This window comes from Dinoponera quadriceps, unplaced genomic scaffold (assembly GCF_001313825.1).
Source record: "Dinoponera quadriceps isolate SergipeBrazil2010 unplaced genomic scaffold, ASM131382v1 scaffold2217, whole genome shotgun sequence".
Lineage (NCBI taxonomy): Eukaryota > Metazoa > Arthropoda > Insecta > Hymenoptera > Formicidae > Dinoponera > Dinoponera quadriceps.
Genome location: NW_014556255.1, coordinates 622 through 12,262, shown reverse-complemented (window position 1 = coordinate 12,262; position 11,641 = coordinate 622). Strand labels below are relative to the sequence as shown.

At 44.8% G+C, this 11,641-nt stretch overlaps 1 protein-coding gene and 1 long non-coding RNA gene across 2 annotated transcripts; one reads left to right on the top strand and one right to left on the bottom strand.

The window, feature by feature from the left end:
• The first annotated feature begins 6 nt into the window (after positions 1-6).
• LOC106747223 lies at positions 7-4,601 on the top strand. Its single transcript, XR_001374641.1, has 2 exons — positions 7-1,201; positions 2,383-4,601. It is a non-coding gene; the product is annotated as an uncharacterized LOC106747223 (long non-coding RNA).
• Positions 4,602-5,991: 1,390 nt separating this feature from the next.
• Positions 5,992-11,409, bottom strand: LOC106747222 (proline dehydrogenase 1, mitochondrial-like). Its single transcript, XM_014624575.1, has 8 exons — positions 11,206-11,409; positions 10,906-11,090; positions 10,347-10,521; positions 10,121-10,231; positions 9,889-10,020; positions 9,579-9,778; positions 9,196-9,284; positions 5,992-9,091 (listed from the first exon to the last, which is right to left on the bottom strand). Exons 1-8 carry the CDS (start codon positions 11,260-11,262, stop codon positions 8,886-8,888), a joined length of 1,155 nt encoding a protein of 384 aa, XP_014480061.1. The 5' UTR covers positions 11,263-11,409; the 3' UTR covers positions 5,992-8,885.
• Positions 11,410-11,641: the final 232 nt, after the last annotated feature.

Here is an 11,641-nt window from a genome sequence, read left to right as displayed (position 1 = left end):
CTCTCTCTCTCTCTCTCTCTCTCTCTCTCTCTCTCTCTCTCTCTCTCTCCACCACCCGTCGTGTGCATAGCTCGTAGTGTACGCGAGAGCGCGTTATCGATTTTTTCGGAACGAACGACTCTTGCCATTTTGTATTAATCCGAATCGCTCGGAACCGCGCGCACGCGACAAGTAATTAATACCCCGAAGTATGTAGTTAATTAATCCCCGCGATCGGGACTCTCGTCGTTGCCGTCGAGGTCGAGAGAGACCGAGACGTAGAGTGAACTGTGTAGCGGTAATATTCTAATGAGCGCCGCCGCGCGCTCGCGTCAAGCGATCCGAAAGAATCAGGCACAATGTAAGGAATAAGGAACGAGGAATTAAGTATAGGGAATTATATATATATATATATTTAGTCGACCAGTCGCATTGATCAGGCTAATTCACCAATGCGATTGGTCAATTTCGTTGAGCCAATGGATTAGATTTAAATTATGATGGTAGAAACGGACATTGGACATTTTAAAGGTTAACAATTAGCCAACTACTAGCCCTGTAAGCACACAATTATAAAGAACAGAACTTCGGTAGTGTTCCTAATCCTAGTTTTCTATTCTTTTGTCGTGGGCTGAAGTAAGCTGTCCACACGTCGAAATTTAATTCTTTGTCCCTCTAATTCTCTGTTCCTATTTAATTCTTTGTTCCTTGTGCCTCTCATTGTGACTGAGCCCTAAATAACACGATTCTCACATTTGCGCGGTAGGATTTTTTATGATGATCCTCGGTCAGAGGAGACACAAAGACTCGCGCGTTCGCGGCGACAGGGTAGAATCGTCTCTCAAACGAGCGGAGTAGCGACGTACGGGGCCGCCCGATTCCCGGCGATTCGCCGCGAGGGGTTTGGCGGTGTGTCGCTTGGCTCGTGTGTAACTCGCCATCGGGCGCCATCGCGGCTAGAATAACGCGCCCGTGATTAAAACGTTCAGTCCGATTCTCCCCACGCGGAACCGCAGGTGGACTCGCGATCGTCCGCCGGCCGGGCGCACGAAACGTATTAGCCTGCGTTTTGTTACGGATCCTAGACTAAGCGGAACCTAGTAGTCGCGCTAAAGTTAAGGGAGATTAATAAGTGTTATCTCGTTTAATGTTACACACAGGTGTGTCGTGCGGGCGAAAGGTGTCAAGCGGTCGAATCGGGCACGAAGGGCAACATATCAACGTGATTCACACTAAGGGGCATTGAAAATGCCCGATCCAGAAGAATATATCGGATTAGGCTGAAACTTGCTGAATAGGGAAGTTGAAGAAGTGGTTTCCGATTCATTGTGAAACAATCATGGGTTCATGATGGTCTCATGATGGTGTTCTGTAACTTTGGACACAATCGGATAGGTCCTTCTGAGTAGGGCATATTCAATGCTCCCTGGTGTATGTGACGTCGTCTGACGGAAAATACGCTGCGTCTGATCTCCCGTTTGCCTCCCTCTCGACTCGGGAATGTAGAGAAGTCTCTATTAATGCTGTCTCATTCTCTGGGCACAGTGACGTCGAAAATTCCTAACCAGGAACGTTATTTGTGCGTCATGGCTGTTGACAATTTGATGAATCGACAAGGATTTTTCAAAGCAACAATCATGATGCACAAATATTCAAAAATAACACGCCTAATTGGAAATCTTAATGTTACTATATCGAGGGAATGAGAACCGCATTGATGAAGTCTTTAGTACAGTCGATAGATTAAAAATTGCAGCACTTGCTTTTTCGACGAGTTTCGCAACGTGTCTTGTATCCAATAGAAAAATGTATCTTCTGAGAATTATTAAAGAACAAATTCTCCTGTTGGACAGAGGATGCGTTGCGAGATCGAAAGAAATCTTATTGCAGTCTTCAATTTACCAACTGTACGCAAAGAAAACAATTTCATTGGTGTAACTGAATTTTTCATTGCCTGAAGACAAGACATAAATTCGACTGTATAGACAGAAAAATTCCTGTAGAAAGTTCCTACTCAATCAATTGCTCTCAACGGTCTCAACCGAGTTTTAACGTGGCTGGATGTTCGCATGAATATTCTCAGAGATATCATTTCTTGTCACCGAATTTTCGTCCGTTGTTATCGAGTTTTTATCTCTACTCGGTTACAGGAACTGAGCTTTTTTCCATGCGCTTTTGTTCGCACACGAGAAGCAAAATCCATGTAACTGGACCGGGATCGGACGAAAAATTTGCGGTAACGAGAAATTATATCTTTGTTACCAAGGGACATTCGGCTATGCTGAAACTCGTATTGGAGTAACTGAAAAATATTGACTGAGTAGAAACTTTTCGCAGGAATCTTTCTGCTCGTATGATCAAGTACGAGCAGAAAGATTCCATCTAATTCCCGTTCTTTCCCAGGCGACAGAAAAAACTTGGTTACATGAACGGAATTGCTTTTATTATGTACAACGTTACGTCGTGCCATATAAAGTACTGCGACGCACGGATGAGATTGCGTTTACGGCGGTAACTTGAACGAGAAGAGGGAGAATTGTCTCGTGAAGAACGCACATTTCCCGGGAGCTACTCGATATTCAAAGTAGCAATCACTAAATGTCAATCTCGTCGCGTCTCACCTCGCTTAGGTAAGTAGGTTTAAACGAACGGTATATTCTAACTCGGAAGAGTGCGACATCGTTCGATCGCAATTAAATTGTAAGTACACGAAGAAAACAATTGTGATTAAATTTGTCTGCGGACCAAACGAAAACTCGATTGTAAGAAAAATTACTATAAGAGTTTTCTACTCGGTCAATTGCTCTCAATCGTCTCATTCAAGTTTTAACGCAGCTGAATATTCACACACACGAATATTATCATGCCCGTTTCTACCATATTATGGTTTTAAACTAATCGACGATCAATTCAATGGAATTGACCAATCGCATTTATCAGTTCGGTTAATTGGCCAATGGCGATTGGTCAATTCCGTTGCGTTAATCGTCGATTAGATTTAAATCATGATGGTAAAAACGGGCATCAATTGTGGTAGCAGAAATATCATTTCTCGTCATCGATATTTCACTTCTTGTCACCGAGTTCTCATCTGGTCCCATTCAGTGGCAGGAACTGAATTTCTTCCGTGTAATATCGATTGAATCGAGGTTAGTTATTCAGTTTAGGGGAGTCAGCTTCAATGGTTTTGACTTTGAGATATGCTATCAAGGACATTACCTTGAGGATTATTTAAAAGAATTTAGCTGTCAAGAATTTAGCTGTGATTGTTTATTGAAAAGATATAATCGAAAGAAGTTTTATAAATATAATGTAATTTTCTGACACGGTATATATTAAAAAATAGGTAGTGTTTAATCTATATTACGTAGTGTCGAAAACGTAACATTTGACAAAAGAACAAAAGGGTAAAGTTAGATTAACTTTTACAAATGGGAGAACTATGCATATACATGTATTATTTTACTTATACACTTCGGTTCTTCATAAGCTTCACAAACTCCCTACATCACCTATTTTTTAAATATATATAGTATCGAAAAACATCATATTGTTTATGAAACTTCTTTTGTTAATATTTTTTTATAAACAATGACAGTTAAAATCAATAGGTTACTTAGAACCATGACTTCAACCAGGGTTGCCACAGACCTGGAAAACCGGAAAGTCATAAAAATTTAAAATTCCAAGGAAAACCTGAAAAAGTCGGGGAAGTATATAGAAAAGTCTGGAATTTTAAACTTTGCTCACAGTGTCTTTAAATATTCTTAGCATCCTTTTTTCCAATAATTATTTTTTTGTTGGCCTGAATTTACACTCAGGATGATATTAATTATATTATGTTACTAAACTTTCAAGTCTGTGTTGATTCTAATAACATAAACTACCTTTCCTGTAATCCCTGCTTCTAAACGTTCACAAGTTTAAGATTATATCATTCATGAAAAATTCTCCACTCGTCTGAAAAGTCGAAGGATATCAAAATTCATTTTCTGTGGCAACTCTTCTTCAACAATATGTATCAATGTCAAGGTCGTTGGAGCTGACTCTCCTGAACTGAATAATTCCCGAATCGAGCGTATGCGATGCGATCGACATGGATCTCGCGCTTCCAGGAATGCAAAATTGCCAGCGCAATCTCATATCCGGCTCGTGGTGCAGCAGTTTTTTCAACGCCTCATATGCGTGTTTTACGATTTTCGAGTTCATTGTGACTTGCCGAGAGAGAGAGGCTCGCAGAGCGAGGATCGCAGGGAACGACGATAATAATAAATAGGGTCGAAGAAGTGTGTGGTGGTGGTGGTGGTGCTGCGTGTGAGGTCTCGTGTACGCAGACGGGAGGACGAAGGGAAGACTGCTAGGATATAAAAACGTTCCCAGGTCCGATGTTTAACCCGTGTTTAACCAGCAGCAATAAACTCGCTCACTTACGGCTCGTCACGGATCGAGCCGGCGTCCGGACGATCGACGGCCGATCGTCGTCCGCCACGAAGGCGAACGGAAGCGAAACGTTTATGTCCTAGTGATGCGCGCGTGCGGAACAAGGAGTACCGTCTCGGTGGCACATTGGAAAGGCATATATTATCTGTATTCCGTGAAATAATAAATATTATCTTATTTTACATCGCGTCTCGGCTGAGAAGAGAATTACCTTTCCGAAGAAGAAAGACTTAGTACCCGTTTCTACCATCACGATTTAAATCTGATCGATTAACTCAACGGAACTGATCAAACCGCATTGATCGGCTCCGGCTAATTGACCGATGATGCGATTGGTCAATTCCGTTGAATTAATCATCGATTAGATTTCAACTATGATAGTAGATGATAGTAGAAATGGGCGTGAGTATGAGAGCTCCTTCTTGGTCCAACCAAAGAAAGGAAGAGCTTACTTGGCACTATGAAATCCATGCTTTGGCACCCAGAGGTTCCTTATTTTGGTTAAGAAAGAAAGAATTCCGCCCCCTCCCCCGAGGAAAAGCACAAACACACGCTCGACTGTCCCTCCAAATCGCACGCTCTTTTATTTTATTTTTCTTCCGAAATATCTCATTTCGTCGGAATATTACTTTCATCGTAGACATCGTTAGCATAACGTGTTTTTGTACTCCACAAAGTAACCACGTACTAACAGCTCATAGCTAATCGCTGGCTCACGGCGGATTCCGCCGATTTTCCTCGAAGATGCTCGTCAAAAGTCTCGGCAACTCGACGGATGATGAACCGTCGAACGACTCGCTGAGGAAGATCGCAACGCGCGCATCAACGACGCCGTAGATGAAGCAGATCTCTCGTGCGCGTGACGGCGAGTCACGCACATCGAACGCAGTGTAAACACACGCGACGTCGGGTCCGCAGGAGGAAAATCGGCAAAATCGACTGCTATCCTTAGCATATGGGGAATTCGACTAAAAAGAGATAACAAAGAGTCCCGTCGCCGCCGCCGCCGCCTTCGGGCGATCGGTAAAACCGCCGAACGTTCGAAAGTTTCGCCGACGGTTCCTCCGTTCCGACGCGTCGGAAGAAACGCCTTCGTCCTCAGGATCGACGAACCTCGTCGTCGTCGAGTGTCTCTTTCTCTCTCGCTCTCTGTATTTCTCTTCGGGAGTCACGCCGGGGTGACATAAATGCAAGTGGCAGGACTCACACACTCACTCACCCGCACGCATACCCACACACACACACACACACACGTACACACCTATGTATGTATTACGTGTTAGCACGTCGACATTGCCTACCTAAATTATTGTCAGCGTCTTACGGTCTACTCTCGAAAGTAGAGAGGTGCGTTCGCCTTGGCGAGACGTCAGAGGCGCGTTTATAGCCGGCTAACAAAGCCTTAGATGAACGGAATTTATCGGCGTATATGTTCTAGAGTCTCTCTCTCTCTCTCTATCATACACACACACACACACACACATACACACATGCACTCACTCTCACTCACTCATCGCAGGACACAACCACATAGATACGTGAGGACACTCAGCTATTGGTAGCCCGTGTGTGTAACTTGTAACAATGCCCCTTTATTTATTCATTTATCGTTCATATTTCTCCGGTTCCCCTTTCCAGCTTTTGCGTCTAATAACATGATTCACAGAGAGACATTCAACCATGCCATAAATTTCTCTTCTCGCTCTTCTCTCTCTCTCTCTCTCTCTCTCTCTCTCTCTCTCTCATAACATTGCTGACACGCACGTACGACGTGTCTTTACGAAGAGAGTAAATATCCACGCAACGTACCTCCTCTCTCTCTCTCTCTTTCTCTCTCTCTCTCTCTCTTTCTCTCTCTCTCCCTCTCTCGTTTGTTTAGAGTACAATCATATATAAATGTATATAGGCTACATACACACTCCGAAACGTAACGCTCTCTCGCATAACGTATAGGAAAAGTAGGAGATCACAAATGACTGTACTCGCGTACACATCGCTCGGGTAACGAAATGATGCGTTTATTGAGTATGAAATCCATGATGAGTTCGATACTTAAGAAAAGAAAAACAGGAAAGGAAACAAGAAAGGAAAGGAAGAAAGAAAGAGAAAAAAGATGATAATAATGTGCAGTCGTCTACTTGTGTGGCGCACAGAAGCCGACCACCGCGAGTATCAGAAGAAATACTGGCCTAAGAATATCAAGAACTATGCGCTCTATGCGACCACCCGACTCGACTGGGAATGCTCGTGCAACATAGGCGCTGAATTAACCGCTGGATGATCTCGCTGATAACCGTCACTTTCCGGAGTTACGAATTACAGCCACGCGTCGGATTGACTATCGAACAACAGTAAGCGAACGCTAAATTATCCGCGACGTATCGAGGAGTCGGCGATGCTTTCTTCCCTCTCTCCTCTTTTTCCTACATCGATCACGATCGCCGAGACCTCTCTTTCTCTCTCTCTTTCTCTCCTTCTATTTAGATTCTTTCGCAACAGATAAAAAAGGGATTCGTTAATTACTTAAAACTCTTATCTGAGACGCGGCGCACGAATTGATCGTTTTTTCTTTCTTTTCAAAATTGCAGTTCCCCGTTCCTCCGATCGACTCTTCCCCGGCGAAAAAAAATGAGACGGTGCGGCGGAGTGCAGGGGTCGTGTGTCGTATTACGTATTATTATCGATACGGTATTCGCGTGTTCTCTGTGAACGAGCGCGCGCGCGCTTATCTCACGATAGACGGTGAACCGTAAGATGTATCGTATCGTGTGTGTGTGTGTGTGTGTGTGGCGCGAGAAGCAATTTCAGGCTGAAGCGAAACCGGACTAATCGCGTGTACGTCTGTTTGCACATGTGTCATACGCGTGACTTAATTACGCGGCTATTATATATCACACGGGAGAAAAGGATATCACGTATTTCTCTCTCGCTCTCTTGATCTGCCGGCCGGCCGCATTCGTTGTCACATTCGTCCTTCAGCCCGAAGATTACTCTACTCGATATTAACGCGTGCACCAAGAAGAACAATTGTACGAAGTATTCAACAAATTCGCACTCTCTCTCTCTCTCTCTCTCTCCTCTCCCTCTCCCTCTCTCATTTTATAGGATACCTAAATCTCATTGTATTCACCCTGTATCTCGTCGCACGCCCAAGAGCCATTCCCGTCGTCTCCGGTACACCTATTCGCCTCGTTGTCCTCCCTCTCATTTCTTTCCTTTCCTAGACTCGCGGAAATCGCCGCGTTACCCACGCCCCACGTCGCGCCAGAGGCTCGCCGGTGAAGCTCGTCACGTGTCCGAAATGCCCGATGCAATTGACCGATTATTGTTCGCAGAGTTGATATCAGCTTCCCGGTGACTACACGCGAGCGAGTATGCATATAAGACGACGACGAAGACGTGCGGCACATAGACGGCTGCCACCGTCCGTTCACCGTATAAGACACGACGATCGTCAGGAAAATTGAGCGAGTCAAGGTCGGACATCATCTCATAGTGTCCCGCGTCTTCTCTCCTTCTCCTTTTTTTTTCCTCCGTTTTTGTCTTTGTCGCCATCAGAGACATTATGGATAACATTATGTGAACACGAGTCATAAATAATCAATGCGCGCGCGCGTTATGTACATATGAGAGAAATATCTTCGTCGAGATTCTGAAGGAAATGGCAGAGAGCTCGAGGGAAGCGCTGAGTGGCACGCGCTGAGACCAGTCCCCCCCCCCTCCCCTCTTCTTTTTCGGAGCGTCGCAAAAGCTGCGCCCATGGCTTTTGATCGATTCTCCCGAGTATTGTGCACGAAAAAGAAACGGTGGCTCGGTTAAGCGTTGTTGAAATCATCGGCTGATATCGACGGCTCGGGCAATTCGCCCGCGCGAAGCGGAGCGGCGTCGAAAAGGCGCGATTCTCGCGAATCCAACTTCCACCGATGAAGACACGCTCTCGCACGAGTGAAACTAATTGCAGCACAGTCCCTGGCAACCCCTTGGCGAAACGACGAACGGGCGAAACGAGGGGGGCAAATATAGTTTTCTATCGGCCGAACGCGAAGAGCATTGAGCGTACACGCTCGACGATGCAACACCGAGGCGGCTTTTACGTAATAAACAACACTGCGTGTACTTTAATCTCTCACGCACACTCGCGCGCACGCGTCGTTCTCTTCCCCTTCCCCCCCCCCCCTTTGTCTTACGCCGATCTAATAAAAAACTCTCGGCCAATCTGATATCTGATAAAGCCGACGGAAGTTTTACCTTCTGTCGTTTTTTATTAGATCAGCCTAGTTTTCTCTCTCTCATTCTCTCTCTCTTTCTATTTCCGAGTACCACAACAGGTCCGTCAGGTCATACTTTTGCTCGCATTCAATCCAAAGTGCCCGCATCAAGGTCTTGGAGAGTTTTCAATAATTTACAACCACTACTTAAACTTGATACTTAAAATTCTGTCTGTGCAAACTAAGGGAATCGACTGTTCAAACCGGAGTGTAGTTGCCCTTGGGCTTGTAAAAGATCTTGCCGCGCACAAAGCGTCTCGTGATTTCACTCAGTAGCAGGCGCTTCTCCTTCTTGATCTTCGTCAGGATACCCCGGTTCTCTTGCGCGCGCCGCGACAAGTACGGCAGCACCTCCTTAACCGGTCCGTACGGGATGTACTTGTACGCGGAATAACCGGACTGACCTGCAACGTCAACGATCGGATTATACGTATGCATCGTAATTCACGTGGTCGCGTAAATCCCGAGAGAAGTCGATTTCGAGAACGAGCTGTCGCCATCCGCTTACCTAACGGGAACGTTATGTAGTCACACATTCCCAATAATTGACCGAAACATATAACCTTATCCTCCGGCGAAATTCCAATCTCTTTCATTCTGAAAATGTAGACACGTTATAGTTTCAAAAGCTCGAAAAAAAACCGGTTCTTTCAATTTTTTTCGTGTTAATTTTGCTTTTTCCGCGGGAAAATAAAAAACGGGGGGTTTTTTTTAACTATACTTCACGTACAGCGTACACAGTGTAATGCATGCCTTACCACTTCTTAGATCGAGAGTTACGTGATTTTTAACCTTACATATATACGCATAAGGTCGAAAATCGCGTACGTAGCTCTAGTTATATATAGTGGTAATGCATACATAATGCAGTATGTATTCGCAGCCACTCACTTCTCGATCGCGAAGCGCACGGTGTCCTCGTTGTGCGAGGCGACCATGATCCCTATCTTCTTGGGATCCTCCCCCTTATCCTTATACTGCTTCATTCGCCTCAAGCATTCCATGAGCGTTTTGTGATAGGATTCGGTCGTGGCTTCGTACGTAGGATTCGTGGGGTCCGGATAGCCCATAGCTGCCGCTCTCGCTCTCTCCTGCGACGAAAGAGACAAATTTGATCGGCTGGCACTTTTAAACAATTGTCTTTGATTTAAACATCGTGTGTTTCGCATACACCACGCGATAAATTGTACGCAGTACAGACCTGCTCGATGTAAGCACCGCGAACCAACTTAGCACCGAAGTAAAAGTTTTGGCGTTCCGCCTGTTCGAGGTCGGTTTTCACCTCGTTAAACGCCTCCTGCAGATACGTCTGGTAAGTGTTGAACACCACGGCCTGAGAAGTAGACCATTTGTTGCAGTGAGAATATCATTCGCTGAAAATTGGCCGAGTGATAAAAGTCGCGGTGTCCCCGCGCGGAGCGTGAGAGCGTTACCTTTTTCGTGTTGTACTTGCGCATCATTTCGAGGGTCAGGCGCGATATGGCCGGCTGGAAGTACGTTTGCTCCGCGTCTATCATTATGCGAACGTCCAGTTTGTCGGCCACCTGCGCGAGAGAAGGGAGCAACAAATTGGTCGGGCGAATATTAATTATATATAATCTTAAATAACGTTATCGTCGAGGACGAGACTCGCGACGGTGTGAGCGCGTTGCTACGTACCGTGACGATATTATTCAGACGTCTGATCATATTCCTGAACATCTCCTCCTCCTTCGACGTGAGCTGCGACATTAGCCTCACCATTTTGCCCGTCTTCATATCAGGTACTTGGAAAGTCTCGCTCAGCTCGTAATTCTCGTCTAAGATGCCGCTCCATGGGAACAAGTGAATCACACTGCGAACAATATCCGCAGTTAATTACGCACTGTCTTCGTGGGGAGAAAGAGTAAGGGATCAGAGAGAATGAAGTGAATAAGGAAGAAGAAATGGAATATACAAGTTATAAGAAATACAATTTCGACAGTATTCATAATCTTAGTTTTCTATTCCTTTACCGTGGATTGAAGTCTGGTCGTTCTTATGTCGAAATTTTATTCCTCATTCCTAATTCCCTTTATTTAATTCGTTGATCCTTGTTCCTTTCGTTGTGTTTGAATCCTTAGAGTTAGAGTCAGAGAAAGAGAGAGAGAGAAAGAGAAAGAAAGAGAGGAAGAGGGGAAAGGAGAAGAGAGGAGGAGGGGAGAGCCATAATGAGTTACTCGATCTGGTTTCCGCGTACCCTTCTTTGTCCGACTGAATCTTCTGAAGAAACTTCTGCACCGGCGCCGCGTCTTTGATGTGCGCCTCCTCGAATTTCTTCATGAAATCGTCGGGTTTCAAGTGGTGCGCTAGGACAGCACCTTCGCCGCCGACTACCTCCGTCATATATTGCCGCGCGCGCATGATCACTTCTGACAATTGAAGCTGAAACGTAAGAGGAGGAGGCGCGTTCCAGTTAACTTCATTCCGGTAGAAAAGCGTCTCACAAGTTCACCGTTTATTCGCCGCCAAGGTCGGTATTAAAGATAATCTCACTAACCAGAAGTTGCGGCCGGCCGAGCGCCGTTAACTTGACAGCCGTGATGCCCATCCCCATTGAAGCACCTAGGACAGAAGTTTCGCGTTAAAGAGCACAGTGGACAATTCCTCGGTGAAGAAAAACGCGCAAGAGAGCCGATTTCGTATCTTAGGATTTGGGTAATTACATGGAGAAAAATTATTTACTGACACAGCAAATTTTATGTTGTCCAATCTGTCAGTTACTATATGAACAGCAAAACTATTTGTTAAAAATATTAATTGCCATTCGCTGAATTATTTTGCCGAATCTATCAATTATTTTTCTGTAAGAACAAATCAGTAAATGGAAAATACTATTTTGTATTCTAACAGCAAATTAGCGTGTTCTAAGGACAAATTCACTCAGCAGTATATTTTATATCCTGACCTTTTTCTGCTTCAATTACAAATAATTC